This window comes from Canis aureus, chromosome 13 (genome assembly GCF_053574225.1).
Source record: "Canis aureus isolate CA01 chromosome 13, VMU_Caureus_v.1.0, whole genome shotgun sequence".
NCBI classification, from domain to species: Eukaryota; Metazoa; Chordata; class Mammalia; order Carnivora; family Canidae; genus Canis; species Canis aureus.
This window is the reverse complement of record NC_135623.1, coordinates 9747248-9763975: the sequence shown is the minus strand read 5'-3', so window position 1 is coordinate 9763975 and position 16728 is coordinate 9747248. Positions and strand designations below refer to the sequence as shown.

The following is a 16728-nucleotide window of genomic DNA, read 5'->3' as shown; positions in this document are numbered from 1 at the left end:
TAAATGTTTATTTTCTACATAATTATAAAAGCTGCCCAGAATGATCAAACACTGAACCAGCTTCTATCTGGAGAAGCAGCAAATGAATTTACTTTCTGAATCACTGTAATGCGGCTTCCGGAACCAGAAACAATTATGAATCACCAACGTGTACTAATAGGACTCTCGGCCTTCTCCTTGGTCTCTGATAAACCAACCTCCAGATCCCACGTTCGGGAAGGGCCTGCTGTGGGGAGGTGGTGGCCTCCACCCTCCGTGACCGCCATCCACATCCGACCTACCGCGTCTGAGGCTGCATCTCCAGATGCCACACCCTGAGTCCACCAGTCTTATACCAACAAAAGCTGTGGCTATATTTGTGCCCTGGACAAAATTCAGAGTCACTCAGAAGACCTAAATCTGTCTTGTTTCTGACCAAAAGTAAGCCACCCCAAGTGGCTGTTCAGAGAACAGAATCTTCTGACCTGTCTGCCCTCAAACCCTTCCCCAGCCCCATAGGGCCCACCAGGAGTAGCCCAAGCTCTGGCTCCAGGCTCCCCCTGAGCTGGCCTGGCCCAACCTCATGGCCTCCTGGGCCTCCTGGATGCAAATGCTGCCCCCCCTCACCTCTAGGCCCTCCCCAAAAGCCCCATCTCCTGAGTGCCCCCATCCTGCTGGGTCTGAAGGCTCCCCTCCTCTGAGGCCACTCTCAAGGCCCCTTGTCCTCCTCTGAACCACACCGATCAATGGCCTCTCCCTTTCTCCTGGCCCGGGGGTCCCCATCTCTGGTTCATGTTCCCCTCTGGATGGTGAGCAACTGAGGGTAGGACCGCACAACGTGGGCCGGAGACAGGAGGCTCTCAGTGGACCTTCCCGAGCTCCTCGTGCCCTGGGGGCCCAGAGGGGGACGTGTCTGCCGCGCTCCCCAGGACACGGGGCAGCCTGCTGGCCTGGGAATGGCTTCCATGCCACAGTGTGTCTCCATCAGAGGCCACCCGTGTTTCCACTTTGCTGTGGGACCGGCCCCCGTTCCCGGCCCGGCTGGGCTGCCGAGGCAGAGGGCAGGCTCCCCAGGCTCCCAGAAGCAGAGGCGTGGGTCCGTCTGGCTCATCCTGCGAGTGACAGGGCTGAGGGGCCCCCTTCAACCTGGATCAACCCCCAGGCCTCCGTGGCCGGTGCAGGCCCATGGACGAGCTGCAGAACTGATCACCCACCAGGTCTGCATCTGAACCAGGTCCGCTTCCTCCCACCCACAAATCTCAGTGCTGCCCAGAGGCCAGGGCTGCATTTCTAACGTATTTTTAGTCACTTTTCATTACTGACTTTCTCAAAAGCCGTTCCATAAATGGCTCCGCACGCGTGATCGCCGTCCAGGCCTCAGATGGCTTTAGACCCCAAATTAAAAGGGAACACCCGCACACTCGGCCACATCAAGTCTCTCAAGGCCAGAAATAGATCCAAGGAGACTGAGCAAGGATACTATTCCCTGGTGCAAACCCGGGGAGAGGACCGAACTGTGGGAGTTTTCCAGAAAGATGTGGTCACAGTGACACAGCCCTCTCTCCCTTGGGGAATGGGTTCCCATGAGGAGGTGGACTGGGTGTACCTCCTTGCCCCAGGCCTCACCGCTGGAGGGGCCCCCCTCAGTGGGCAGGGGCGGGCACATTCTCTCAGATTTAAAGATGATGTAAAACGAGTGGCCCTAGATTCCCTCTAGGGGTCGATATTGGGATGGGGGGGGGTCACCTGTCAATGAGGTTCTCCTGTCAATCCCCACCCCCTCCCAGAATGCCTGCTGAAGCCACCTTCCTCCAGGCAGGACCCTGGGAGGACTGGAGGTCCCGGGGAAGTGCCCAGGGAGATGCTGCACCCATGGTCGGCCTCCACAAAGACAGGGAGGGCAGCCCTGCTCTGGCCCACCCAACCAGGCCCAGGCTCCTGCCCCTGCTCTCAGCCCCTGCCTCCTGCCGTGTTCCTCCTCCCTTAACCTTGCCTGGTCCGTCTGGCTCATCCTGCGAGTGATGTGGTCACTCTGCGGTCTGCCCTGCGCACCTGCCATGCAGGGGCTGGGGTGAGTGCCATGAGGAGTCAGAAGATCTGGTCCCTGTTCTCAGGTCGTTCATGATTCCCCAGGGATTAAAGAGGGATAAGACATGGCCCTAGGGATGCCTGGGTGGCTCAGCAGTTGAGCATCTGCCTTTGACTCAGGGTGTGATCCTGGGGTCCCAGGTCCGAGTTTCACATTGGGACCCCCACAGGGAGCCTGCTTCTCCCTTTGCCTCTCTTTTTCTCTCATGAATAAATAAGTAAAATCTTTTTTTTTTTTTTAATTCATACATGGGGATCCCTGGGTGGCTCAGCGGTTTAGCGCCTGCCTTTGGACCAGAGCATGATCCTGGGGTCCCGGGATCGAGTCCCGCGTTGGGCTCCCAGCGTGGGGCCTGCTTCTCCCTCTGCCTGTGTCTCTGCCTCTCTCTCTCTCTCTATGTCTATCATGAATAAATAAATAAAATCTTTAAAAAATTCATACAACAGCAAAAAAAAATTATTTTTAATGGGCAGAGGAACTAAACATTTTCCAAAGACGACATACAAATGGCCAACAGACACATGAAAAGGTGCTCACCATCACTCATCATCAGAGAAATGAAAATCAAAACCACAATAAGGTATACCTCACACCTGTTAGAATGAATAGCTGTCATCAAGAAGACAAGCAATAACAAGTGTTGGTGAGGATGTGGAGAAAAGGGAGCCCTCGTGCACTGCTGGCAGGATGTAATTTGGTTACAGCCACTGTGGAAATCATTATGGAGGTTCCTTAAAAAACTGACCCAGCAAGGGTACTTCTGAGAATATATGCAAAGGAAATGGAAACAGGATCCCAAAGAGATCTCTGCACTCCCATATTCACTGCACATTATTCACAACAGCCGGGACATGGAAACAACCTAAGTGTTCATCAACAGATAGACAAAAAAGATGTAGTATGCACATATCATGGAATATTCAGTCATGCAAAAAAGGAGGTCCTGTCATTTGTGACAACAGGCTGCACTTTGAGGGCATTATGCGAAGTGAAAATAAGCCAGACAAAGACAAACACTGCATACTAAGTGAAATCTTTAAAAAAATTTTTAAAAAAAAGTCAAAATCATAGAAACAGAGAGTAGAAAAGTAGATGCCAGGGGCTGGAGGAGGGGTGGGGGATATAGGAAGAGACTGATAAAAGGGTACAAACTTTCAGCTATGAGATAAATAAGGTCTGAGGACCTAATGTAAAATATGAGGACTAAAGCTGGTAACACAATAGCGCATGATTAAATGTGTGAGGTGATGGATGTGGTAAATAATACCTGGGAAGAATCCTGTAACAATGCACATGTGTATCAAGTCACCACACGGCACGCTTTAGATATCTTATAATTTTATATGTCAATTACATACCAATAAAGCTAAATTAGTTTTTAATACGGGATGCCACTTTGGGCATACGGTCGCATTAATAGCTTTTAAGATGGACAAAGGATTTACTGTTAAATGAAAGATAAAGTAGCAAGATGGTATGTATTTGTGCCCCATTTTATTAAAAAATAAAATAAAATATTAGTTTCTGTATTGATAAAATGTCAGGGGTGGTTGAGGAGACTACAACAAAGGAATGAAATGCTGGTTTTCTCTGAAGTGGAGAGAGGATTACAAGGGGCTTTCATATCATGTTTCTGAACATATGGTCTGATTTTCTATAATGAAATTCTATAATGAGCCTAATGGTATAAATTTTTTATAATGAATATCCATTAATTCTATAAAATCCCAAAATAAAGGTATTTTTGAAATGAGCTACTCAGTTTACAACATACATTCAAGACAGTCCAATTGGGCGACACTAACACACCTAGTGGTGGGCCAGGCCTCCCCCTGGGTGGAGAGGCAGCTTCTCTAGAGGAGAAGAGCAGAGAACACAGCGATCACCTGCTGGGTGGCCTTGGGAAAATCACCCAACTCCTCTCACTCTCCTCTTTTCAAAACAAAGTTGTGACCAAAACTGTGATGCAAATGAAGGGACAGACCTGAGGGCCCTGGGCATGTGGTCCTCACAGGCGCCATCTCACGTGGTCCCTGAACAGCCCTGCAGGGTGGGTACGACGAGGGCCTGCATGTTACAGAGGAAGGAACTGAGGCTCCCACAGGTGGACTGGAAAGCCCAGATCACACGCGCAGCAGGTGGTGGCACCAAGATGCAGATTCTGATCCAGGTCAGAACCCCCCTCCCAGGTCCGTCTGCCCGCCCCCACCATTGTCCATCTGCTCCTGGTTTCCAGATGGGGAGTGTCACCGTCTAGACCACTTGATGACCATCTTTGTGGCTTATGTATTTATTATCCGCTCCCCCCAGAAGGCCAGCTCCCCCAGGGCAGGGACTTTGTTAGGTGCACCGTCACATCCCAGGAACTAAAACTGTGCCTGGCACGGAGCAGGTGCCACAGGACTATCTGCTGAGTGAATTCATAAAAATGAAAGAATTCGTTGGTAAAGAACCAAAGAAAATGACCTGGGGGCTCGTGGACACCAAGCATTGCCCCTTCAAGGTCACAGGACTGAGGAGGACATGGGCCAGGTCCCTCGCTCCCACTCAGCCCTGCCGCCCCCAAATCCAACACCTCAGGTCAACTCCCCCGTCCTCGCCGCCTGAGGCTCGGGAATAAGTCTGGTCAGAGAAGGGTCGGGACAACAGTGAAGACGGCTCCATGCATCTCTGGCTGGACCTCTGCCTGGAGGGCCGTCTGTGCCTCAGTTTCTCTACCTAGAACACGGCAGCTGCTGCTCCTCTGCCTCAGGTGGAGAAGGACCAGGAGAGACTTGCAGAGTCGGTCCTTCCTGCCTCATTCCTCCCTCCCCGCGGGCTGGGCCATGCTCCAGTCAGACCCACGCTCCCGCCCAGGGGACAGGGTGGTGCCATGAGGAGCTGCCTCCGAAACAAGGCCACGGGGTCAGCGATGGGAGGCCCCCGGTTTTCCGGCACCATCGCTGGACTGGACGAGAAAACAGAGGCTCAGGGAGGGAAGGGAGGTGACTCGGGACAGGAAGGAATCAGTGATGGGCCCAGGTGATACCAGAACCTGGGCGCTGCCTCCCAGCTCGGAGCTCTCCTCTCCCTGAGCACCCAGGACACCCAGGACAGACCCGGACTGCTCCACGTGGGTATCCGCCCCCATGACCGTGTCCTGACCAAGGGGAGCCAAGGGTGTACAGTCTGAGACTGACTTACAGGCCGCCAGGGGCCCCAGCTCTGACCATAGCCCCGGCCTCCCTAGAGAGACACCATCAGCCACGACGCGGCTTCCTAAAGCATCTGCTTGTGACAGGTCCCTGGCCTCTGGGTCCCACAGGCTGCCGTGGATGCTCAGGGGCCCGGCAGACATCAGGTCTGGCTTCTCAGGAGCCACATGAGGCCCACAGGAGAGGTGGAGCTGGAGGCCCAGGTATGGGAGCCCGGGCGTGGGCGCCGATACCACGGTGACTCTGCCATCAGGCTCGGTGGTTCAAGGGCCTGGGGCCTGGGCCTCCAAACAAGGAAAGAATCCTGCCAGGTGTCTAACCCCTCCCCCCATCCCAGCCCAACAGCCTAGGTAATTACCAGGTAAAACCACTCAAACTGCAAGAGTTCTACTAGTGCAATTAGTACATCAGAATAAAGAAGGCCCTTCTGACAGCTGCTGGGCCCGCCCACAGCCTGGGCCTCCACAGAACAAAGATCTGCTTGTTAGTCCCACAGCGTCAGAGGCCCTAGATCTTAATGAAACACGCACCGACGGCGTGGGAAGAAGCCGGCATCTGGAATCCACAGCCCCGGATGATGTCATGGACGTGCTGTGTGGCCCTGGGCTGGCCACTTTACCTCTCGGAGCCCATGAAAAGGGGGCTGGCACAACAGCTTACATGTTACCACATGGATGGAACGTGGACTTTTCCGGCTACAGAACTTCAAGCGCTAGTTTGTATTCTAAAAATAGGTAGAGACACCTTTGGGTTGGCTTTTAAAACCCATCTCGGTTGCACATAAGAAGCCTCGGACATTCCCAGCACATCCCCCCAAGGCTGGGCAGCAGTGGGGAGGGACGGGGGGCAGCAGGGACCAGGCGCAGGTGCACCTATGACAGGGCTGATGTTCTGCTCCTCCCATCCATCAACCAATCACACGGTAACCTGTGGACGCACTGATCTCAAGCAGCCCCATTTCACAGGGAGGGATCTGGGGCTCCAAGAGGGCAAGGGACTTGCTGGAGGCCACCCAGCAGAGGCAGGAGAGGAGGCCGATCTGCGTGAGCTCCGGGTGCTGCTTGATTCGGACGACAGCTCCCACCGAGGCTGTGCACGCCTTCACCAGGGGATGCTGGGAAGGAAGCAGGACACTGGCCGGGCGGTGACTCACTCTAGTGGACGTTTCCCTTAGGGACGGTGTCAGGGTGACAGTACCCACAACCCTCTTGGTTCTGAGCCGCAGGTCAGCTAGTCCAGAGGACAGGGCTCTAGCCTCAGTTCCACACATGGTCTCTTTTGTCCTGAGCCCCCACCCTGCCCTTCACCAGGAAGGCGGCGTTCAGAACCCCCGACCCAAGTCCTGTGCCTGGCACCCGGCTCTCAGCAGAGGTTAGCAGCCACTTCCTGCTGCTCACTCCCCCCTCGGCCACCCTCTGGGCTGTGGGGACAGAGGTCCCCTTGGCCGAGCCCTCTGCCTGCCCTAGTAGAGGAAGCAAATGGCTGAAGACCCCACAAAACGTGCTGCTGCTCCATCCCCTGGGTTTCTCTGCCTCAGCCTCCCTGGAAGCTCTCTCCACCCTGCAAGTGTGCCCTCCTGACAGTAGAAATGTCCCCGCCTGGAGGGCTGGGTGTCGGGCCGACACGCCCGCCTGTCCTGGCTGGGCCACCGCCAGGCTGCGCGATCCTGGGCGTGACGCGCCTCGCTCAGCCTGTGTCCTCATCGGGGAGACGGGCACGATGGCACGTCTGCTCCCAGGCTGTGCGGAGGGTTAAGGGTGACGCTGCCGGTGAAGGGATGCTGGTGGCCTTGGCGAGGGTCCGTCCCCACCTCAGGCCGCGCTGGGGTCCCTGAACCCCCAGACCCCCGGCCCTCTCTGGCCGCGGACAGGTGCAGAGCGGAGAGGGGACGGTGGTGGCTGCAGGTTCAAGAGCGTGTGTGCAGTCACCCAAGACGTCGGCGTCCTCTCCCCACAAACGGCCCCGGGACTTGAAGAGAACTAGTGCGGAGCACAGGCTGGGCTCCGAGCGGGCAGCCGGGAGGGCCCGCCGGCCGGTCCTCACTGGTCTGGACGGCAGCGCGCCGAGCCGGCTGCGGGCTGGGCCCAGGCGACCGCACGGCCGAGCTCCGAGTCGCCCTTCCCGCCCGCTGCCCGCCAGCCACGCCCTCCCCAGGAGCTGGAGCGGGGGCTCCGGCCGGCCCCGGGGCGGCTCGGCGTCTGGGCTCCCGGGCTCCCGGGCTCCCGGGCAGCTCCCTCCCGCGCTCACCTTCGGCCCCGGCCCGGCCCCGGCCCGGCCCCGGCCCGGCCCCGCCCTTAGCGCCGCGCCGCGCCGCATCCCCGCGGGCCCCGCCGCCCGCCCGCAGGAGAGGACTCCGACCCCGGGCGGCTGCGCGGCTGCGGGCGGATGGACGCGCGCCCCAGCGCTCCCGGTCGCGCCGCCGCCGCGGGGCCCACGCCCGAGGCCACAGCCCTGCACCGCCCCGGCCCCGCCGCCCGGGCCCGGCCGCCGCACTCACCCACGTTGACGAAGCTCATGACCAGGTCGGCGCGGCCCGGGCGCCGCGCGGGGGGGCCGCCGTCCTCGTGGTCGTCGCGGGCCATGGCGCGGTACAGGCCCAGCATGAAGAGCGGCGCCGACGCCGGCAGCCGGGCGGCGGCGGGCGGGGCGCGGGGCCGGGGCCGCCCGGGCAGCCCGAGCACCGCCAGGATCTCGCGCTGCATGTCGCGGCGCTCGCGCGGGCCCAGGCGGCGGGCCGGGCAGCCGGCCGGGGGGCGCGGGCCGGGGCCGCCGCCGCTCAGCGCGCACAGCGCCAGGCCCACGAGCCACAGCGGCCCGGGGCGCGCGGCCATGGCGGGCCGGGCGGGCCGGGCGGGCCTCAGCGGGCGCGCATCCGCCCCGCGGCCGGGCGGGAGCCGAGCCGGGGCCGCCCCGACGGCGGGCGGCGGGCGAGCGCGGGGCCGGCGCCGCGGGGGGGGCTGGCGGGCGGCCGCGGCGCTGTCCCCGCGCGCCCCCCGCGCCGCACCTGCCGGGGCCGCCGCCCCGCGGCAGGCGAGCGCTCCCCCGGGGCCCACGCGCGTGCGGCCGCCGCGCCGGCAAAGGCTCCGCCGAGGCCCGCGGGGCGGCGGGGGCGGGGGCGGCGGAGGCGGCGGCGAGCGCCCGTCGGGGCCGAGCGGCGCGGACCGAGCGGCGCCTCCGCAGCGGGACCCGCCGTCTGCGCCGCGCGCCCCGCCCCCGCCGCCCGTGGGGCCCGCGCGCCGCCTCGGCCCCGCCCCGGCCCCGCCCCCTCCGGCCCCGACCAATGGGGGCGCGGGGCGGGGGCGGGGGCGGGGCCGAGGCCGCGACGCCGGGAGGCTGCTGCTCCGCCCGGGCGAGGGGGCGAGGGGCGAGGGGGCGAGGGGGCGAGGGGGCGAGGGGGCGAGGGGCCGAGCGGGCCGAGGGGCCGAGGGGCCGAGCGGGCCGAGGGGCCGAGCGGGGCGAGGGGGCGAGGGGCCGAGGGGCCCCTGCCCGCCGTCGGGGCGTCTGCGCCGCGCTGGGCTCCTCTCCGGCCGCTGGTGGCGCCGTCGGGCGAGCGCGAGGTCCCGGCCCGGGACCCCCGGGGACCCGGAGTCTCCGCCCCGCCCCGCCCCGCCCCGCCCGCGCAGGGACCCGCAGCCCCGCCCGGTGCGCAGACCGTCGCTGGGGACCCGAAACGCCTCGGGCGGGTGCGGAGGTACAGGGCCCCGCAGGTGCCCGCCGCGCCCGGAGGTGCGGCGCTTCCTCTGCCCGCGGCCGCCTCCGCACCTCCTCGCTGGCACCCGGGCCCTCCCCGCCGTCGCCTTGCACGCGCGGTGGGCGCTTCTCCTTGCGCGACCCCTGCTCAGCCTCTGCTCCCCGCGCGCCCCCTCCTGGCTCCCCGTGCTCGCGGCCGGTGCCCCAGGCGGGCGCCCCACACCCCGCGCTGTGCCCGCGCCCTGCGGGCCCCAGGGCCGATCCAGCGGGCGTGGGAGACGCGCCCTGCAGAGCGCCTGGGACGGGCTTTGCTCGCCCCGTGGTCAGGGCCCTGGCGGCCCGCGAGAGCAGCTCTGCACGGAAGCCCCCGTCGCCTCAGCCCCCTCTGCACGCTCTGCTCTTCCGGGGCGCTCCCTCGCTGCGCTAACTCACGTGGGAGGAAGTGACCCCTCGACTGCGCTGGGAAGGCTGAAGGACTGGGCCCGGGGTGACAGCAAAGGGCAGGCAGGGGGAGAAGAGTGCTCCAGGCAGAGGGAACAGCGACTCCGGGGAGCATAGTGCAGGCACCACTTGGCACTTGGCATGTGCCGGCAGTGCTCTGCCTCGCTTCTTTAATGCTAGCGCACACCGCCTTGATGCCATTTCACCCCCTTTTTAACAGACGAGGACGCTGAGGCACGCAGAGGTTAAGGGACTCTCCCTGTCACACGACAGCGGAGCTGGGCTTGGGCAGGTGGGCGCTCGCAGGTGAGCTGTTCAGTGGAGCCCAGAGAGCCAGCAAACGGCGAGGCTGAGGCTGAGGCTGAGGCTGAGGCCGAGGGGCTGGCCAAGGATGGGTCCAAGGGCCTCGCAGGGAGACTAGAGGAGGGCCCTGGACGACAGAGGGTTATGGGGCCCCAGTGTGGATTCAGTATTAAACTTCAAAATACATTAAGAAGTCCACCAAAAATTAAGATTTCCCCATGATCGCTTCGAACTTTTAAAAAATACTGAAACTGGGCTGCTTGGCTGGCTCGCTCAGTGGAGCATGGGACTCTGAGTTCAAGCCCCACAGTGGGCGTGGAAGCTAAAGGCTACTGTACATAAACAATCATTTGTTGGTGCCTTAGGCTCGGGCTCAGTCTGCCTTTTATCCAACGGGCGCATTCCCACGCTGCTTACAAGCCTCTTAAGGATGTTGCAGCTTAGCCACCGAAAGTGCCCAAGGCAGAGTCTGCTGCAGGGGCGAGTGTGGATTGGAGGGACAAGATTAGAGCCAGCGCCCACAGCGGAGGCAGGTACAATGGGGCGGGGGGGGGGGGGGGGGGACAATGATCCGTTTTGGTGACAGGGTGGAGGGCAGAGGAGAAAGCGGTTGAGGAGGCTGCATCCCCAGGGCTTGGTGACTGCGGACAGAGGCAGGGGCAGAGTCAAGGGGGCATCCCCGTGTCAGGCTCGTTCAGGGTCTCAATCTCAGGTCCTCTTCACTGTCCTCTGGGCATCCCTCGGCGCTCCCCGTGGAGTCCACACCACATCATCGGGGGCCTCAGGTCTAGCCTGTAACCCTCCGGTTGTGTATGGTGCAACACTGGGCTCCCAGCTAGACTGTCAGCAGCCCAGTGCAGGGCTCATACTTAGAACAGAAATCATTTATTTCAATATAGGGTTAGCGGAGACAGTGGTATTCTTTAAATAATGGATCTTGGGGCACCTGGGTGGCTCAGTGGTTGAGCATCTGCCTTTGGCTCAGGTCATGATCCCCTGGGGTCCTGGGATGGAGTTCTGTAAAGGGCTCCCTGCAGGGAGCCTGCTTCTCCCTCCGCCTAGGTGTCTGTCTCTATCTCTGTCTCTCTCTCTCTCTCTCTCTCTCTCTCGTCTCTCATGAATAAATAAAACTCTTTTTAAAAATAATAAATGAACAAATAAATAAATAATGGGCCTCACATTCCCATAAACCTAAACATCAGGTTTGAGCCATTCCGAAGGGTGTTACCCCACAACTGAGTTCAATAGCAACCACCATGGGCTGTTCCGTGCTCTGCCCTGAGCCAGAGATGAAGCCAACCAGTCCCTGCCCCGCAGTGGCTCATCACCCCCAAATGAGTGATAACAGTTGAACATGGCCCATCATCACACGGTCATGCCTGACTCCCAATGCACAGACCCTCTCCTGAACCCCAGGAGTTCTATCGAACGAGGGATCAGTCTTGGTTGAAGCCAGAAACCTAGGAGCCAATGTGTATTCCTCCCTCCAAAGGCACCTCAGCCTATTGATTCTACCCTCCGATGCTTCTTGAATCCCCTGAGCCTTGCCATGCCCTCCTCCTAGGTAGTTCATGAAGCATCTTCTCCACCCTGTGTGGCTGTAACAGGCTTCCTTTCAACTGGCCTCCGTGTTTCTCATTCCCTATCCCTCCCACACTCTTCATTCCCCAGAAAGAATTTTTAAATGAAAATCTGATATCTGTAAATGGCTCAAAATCCTTCTATGGCCATTCATTTCTTTTTTTTTTTAAAGATTTTATTCATTTATTCATGAGAGACAGAGAGAGAGAGAGAGAGAGAGGCAGAGACACAGGCAGAGGGAGAAGCAGGCTTCATGCAGGGAGCCCAAGTGGGACTCGATCCCGGGTCTCCAGGATCACGCCGTGGGCTGAAGGCGATGCTATACCACTGAGCCACCGGGGCTGCCCTCATCCTTAGGATTTCAATAGATATCTGCTGCATTCACTAGTCTCTGAGAAAGGAGTAGCCTCCAGCCCCACTCAGAATTGTCTCTAATTGCATGGGAGGCAATGAACAGAAGCACAAAGGTGTGTTGGAGTGAGGGGGTCAGTGACCAGCAAAGCTCTCTCTCTAGCTATGTGATTGGTTCTCTTGCACACCAGCCACAAATGCAAATCCATGAATTTTTTTTTAATAGTGCATAACCTGGTGTGTTTTTTTTTTAAGATTTATTTATTTATTTTGGAGGGAGAGTGTACACAGCAGGGTGAGGTAGAGAGAGAGGGAGAGAGAACATCTCAAGCAGACTCCCCACTGAGCACAGAGCCTGACACAGGGCTGGATCTCACAACCCTGAGATCATGACCCCAGCAGAAATCAAGAGTTGGATGCTTAATGGACTGAGCCATCCAGGTGCCCCGCAAATCCATGAATCTTCATTACTGAAACCACAAGGTTAAATTCATGGTAGCAAGACCTGTTCTGTTTTTTTTTTTTTTTTTTTGACCTGTTCCATTTAGAATATGAACAAGAAACAGCAATTTAAAAGAGCAGAGAGTACAGCTTCCCATAAGAAAGATACTACAGGAATGGAGATTATCCAATGTTCTCACCAACACATTTAACCTTTGCATTTTGTGATCTGAGGACCTGTTTAATCCTATCACAGAATCCTACCCAGAGCTCCTATGTCATGATTGTGTCTGACCCAGAGGCCGCCGGGGGCAAAGTGCACTATCCTGCCTCATTAAATGACTGTGAAGGGGCCCAAAGTGTGCCTCTCTTACCTTTCTGGCTGGCTGCATCTAGGAGGCTGGGAAAAGCCAACTCATCACGTTCCCAAAGTGTGCGTACCTGCCAAGAACAAACAAATGACACAGGTCCCGTCATCATGGGTCAGGTCACCTCCTATTAATGGACTAAATGCTCCAATTATAAATCAGAGATTGTCAGATGACTTAAGGGAGGTAAAAAATAAAAGCAAAAGAGCAAAGGACAAGTTGTCTCTAAGAGACGCACTGTAAATATAACCATACAGGTTTTCAAAACAAATGGATGGAAAAACAGTATGTCATGCAAACAAAAGAGAAGGCTGGAGTGGCTTATCAATATCAGGAAAACTAGTCTCAAGATAAAGACTACTGGGGTGTCTGGCTGGCTCAGTTGGTAGTACATGTGACTCTTGATCCTGGGGTTGTGAGTTCAAGCCCCATGTTGGGTGTCGAGATTATTTAAAGAAATATAAAATCTTAAAAAAAAAAGATCAAGATTATGAACAGAGATAGCGATAAGTGCCCCCTCAGAATCCATCATGCTGAAACAGGACATCATACAGCTCACGATGACAGGCTCGGACTATACTAAGGGAATAGTGAATGGTTCAAAAGTGGTTCAGAAATTCTCACATTTATTTTGGAAGTCAGTGGAAATGTACTCCAACTAGTACTACCTGAGAAAAGCACACAAATGTCATTGTTTTGAGGGATCCCTTTTCTTTGGCTCACAATTCTGATTGCTAAAGGGAATAGTGCTTGAACTCTATAAAAAAGAGGGCCCTCCCTCTGGACTGGTTTGAAATACAGTTAAAAGTTATCAAGATGAGGGCAGCCCCAGTGGCGCAGCAGTTTGGTGCCACCTGCAGCCCAGGGCCTGGTCCTGGAGACCTGGGATCGAGTCCCACGTTGGGATCCCTGCATGGAGCCTGCTTCTCCCGCTGCCTGTGTCTCTGCCTCTCTCTCGCTCGCTCTGTGTCTCTCATGAGTAAATAAAATAAAATCTTTAAAAAAAAAAAAGTTATCAAGATGACATCAAAAGTACAGGCAACAAAAGAAAAAATAGATCAGTTGGACTTTTGTACTTCATCAAAATTTAAAACTCCTGTGCATCAAAGGACACTATCGATAGAACAAAAAGGCAAACTACAGAATGGGAGAAAATGTTTGTAAATCATATATCCAATAATATCCAGAATATATAAAGAACACTTACAACTCAACAACAAATAAAATGGACAACCAATTTAGAAATGGGCAAAGGACTTAAATAAATATTTATCCAAAGAAGATGTAGAGAGAGCCAACAGGCACATGAAAAGATGTTCAGGGGCACCTGGCTGGCTCAGTCAGCGGAGTGTGCAACTATTGATCTCGGGGTCATTAGTTCAAGCCTCCTGTTGGTTGTAGAACTTACTTTAAAAAATAAATATAGGGATCCCTGGATGGCTCAGCAGTTTAGCGCTGCCTTCAGTCCAGGACATGATCCTGGAGACCCAGGATCGAGTCCCACATCGGGCTCCCTGCATGGAGCCTACTTCTCTCCCTCTCCCTGTCTCTCTCTCTCTCTGTTTCTCATGAATAAATAAATAAAATCTTTTAAAAATAAATAAATATAATGGATCTTCAAAAAAAATATTCAGTATTAATAATCATTAGGAAAATGCAAATCAAAGCCACAATGAGATACTCTACATCCATTAGGTTTTTTATTATCAAAAAAACAAAAGCTAAAAACAAAAGATAACTATTATAAAATAAAACAGAAAATCACCAGTGTTGGTGGGGATGTGGAGAAATTGGATCCCAGGTGCACAACCAGTGAGAATGTAAAATAGTGCAGCTGCTGCGGCAAAGTATAGCAGTTCCTCAAAGAGTGAAACACAGAATTACCGGGGACACCCAGGTGGCTCAGTCGGTTGAGGCTCGGGTCATGGTCCCACCGTCCTGGGATGGAGCCCCGCATCAGGCTTCCTGCTCAACCAGGAACCTGTTTCTCCTTCTGCTTGTGTTCTTCCTTTCTCTCTCTCTCTCTCTCATAAATAAATAAATAAATAAATAAATAAATAAATAAATAAATAAATAAAATCTTAAAAAAGAAACCACACAGAATTACCATAATATCCAACGAAGGCAGGGAGTTAGTTACTTGTACACCGATGTTCATAGCAGCATTCTTCACAATTGCCGAAAGATGGAAACAATCCAAATACCCATCAACAGGGACGCCTGGGTGGCTCAGTGGTTTAGAGTCTGCCTTTGGCCCGGAGTGTGATCCTGGGGTCCCGGGACCGAGTCCCACATAAGGTTCCCTACAGGGAGCCTGCTTCTCCCTCTGCCTGTGTCTCTGCCTCTCTGTGTGTCTTTCATGAATAAATAAAATAAAATAAAATAAAATAAAATAAAATAAAATAAAATAAAATAAAATAACAAATGTCCATCAACAGATGAATGGATAAGCAAAAGATAGAACATACATACAATGGAGTATCATTCAGCTTTAAAAAGGAAGGAAACTCTGACACATGCTACACCACGGATGAACCTTGAGGACATTATGCCAAGTTGAAGAAGCCAAGACACAAAAGGACAAAGGCTGTATGATTCCACTTAATGAGCTACCTAGTGTAGTTAAATTCAGAGACACAAAAGTAGAAGGGTGGTTGTGAGGGGCTGGAGGAGGGGGAGATGAAGAGTTCTTTTTTAATGGGGCACAGGGTTTCATTTTGGGATCATGAGAAAGTTCAGGAAATGGGCGGTGGTGATGGTTGCACAACAGTGTGAATGTACTTAATGTCACTGAACTGTACACCTAAAAATAATTAAAATGGTAATTTAAAAAAAATATGTATTTATTCAGAGAGAGGGGCAAAGACACAGGCAGACGGAGAAGCAGGCTCCATGTAGGAAGCCCGATGTGGGACTCAATCCCGGGACCCCAGGATCACGCCCTGGGCCTAAGGCAGGCCCCAAACCACTGAGCCATCCGGGCGTCCCTTAAAGTGGTAATTTTGATGTTATATATATTTTACCACAATTTGAAAAGTGACCAAAAGTAATAATAATAGACATTTTTTACCCAAACCACACTGTAGGATGGAGTGAGTGGAGTGCAGGGAGCAGGGATGGAGTACCCCTGGCGTCTTACCGTCCAAGGACTGGGTGCACAGACTCACCCCGATGATGGAGTGCCTGTACTGATCACATTATGCCCTGGCACATTAGAGGGCAATGGTTGAGGGCAAGGTAGCAGTTTAGAACACAGGCTCTGGAATCAGACAGACAGGGGTTCCCATCGAAGCTCCACACCAGCCCTGTGACGCTTAGCCTCTCTCAACCTCTGATTCTTGTGGGCAAGATGCGGTCATTAGTGTCCCTACCAGCAGAGCTGTGGTAATAGCCCGACAGCTGCCCCTCATTCACCACAAGGCCCAGGGCCTGGAGACCCAGGACCCCAGCTCTGGACTCTCCGAGCCTCACTTCCTCTTCTGAGGAACAGGCATCAGAGACACCTGCTTCCCTGGGTTGCCCGGCAACTCGCTATTAATAATAAAATAGGAACAACAAGAGCAATAGAGCCTCCACTGCCTGAGAACTTCCTCTGCGGTCAGCCCTTTGCATGAATCCTCACAACAGTCCTGGGAGGGAGACCCCCTGCCCCCTGTTACAGGGACTTAGGAACCTCTTGGTGATGGGGAGCCTGGCTCAGGAAACGGCAGCTGTATCCTGGCCGCGGGCAGGGCCGTGTGGCTCCCCTGGAGCAACGGATGTCTGTGCAGCTCACAGCTGGGGTGGGAGCCCCCGCCACAGTCCAGAAGCTGGGCCCAGGGTGTCGCCCCCCAGGCGCTGGGGGTCACCTGAGTCCAGGGCTGGGGTCTGGGGCTCTGGTGCCACTCCTGCTCCTGATGGGCTCTGCCCCCTGGGTGGCTCCCTCTCCTTCTCCGGCCTCCATTTACCCCACGGTAAAGGGATGGAGAGGGGTTAGGTCCCTTGATCCCCCAGGTCTCGGACCACAAAGGCAGGCAGGCAGGCAGGCAGAGGGAAGTTCAGGAAAGCTTGGAAACTGTGTCTGAATTCCTGGCTTCTCTCTGCCCCCTAGTGGACACCAGCAGCCTAGCACCGGGGGAGAAACCTGGCTTTGTCACCTTTTCCAGGGAGCCCTCCCCTGGGAGCCCGGGTGCCAATCTGCTAAGTGGGGATCATAAGAGCATCCACCTCTTTGGACTGCTGTGAGGATGTGAAAAAATAATACGTGAGAAGTGCTTGATCCTAGTCAATCAACAGAAGCCAAATCCTATGA

General features: G+C 55.8%; 1 protein-coding gene across 2 annotated transcripts in view; it reads right to left on the bottom strand.

Annotated features, from left to right (window-relative positions):
* Positions 1–14747, bottom strand: part of BMP8B (bone morphogenetic protein 8b) — a 39241-nt gene extending 24494 nt beyond the window's left edge. Inside the window, exons 1-2 of one of the 2 annotated variants that reach the window (XM_077844627.1) lie at positions 14203–14747; positions 12444–12510 (exon numbers count right to left, since the gene is read on the bottom strand). In XM_077844627.1, the coding sequence (XP_077700753.1) occupies positions 12444–12510; positions 14203–14394 (259 nt within the window). In that variant the 5' untranslated portion in view covers positions 14395–14747. Of the gene's footprint in view, positions 1–7759; positions 8094–12443; positions 12511–14202 lie in introns of those variants that run through there. The other variant, XM_077844626.1, reaches the window with a different exon arrangement.
* Positions 14748–16728: the final 1981 nt, after the last annotated feature.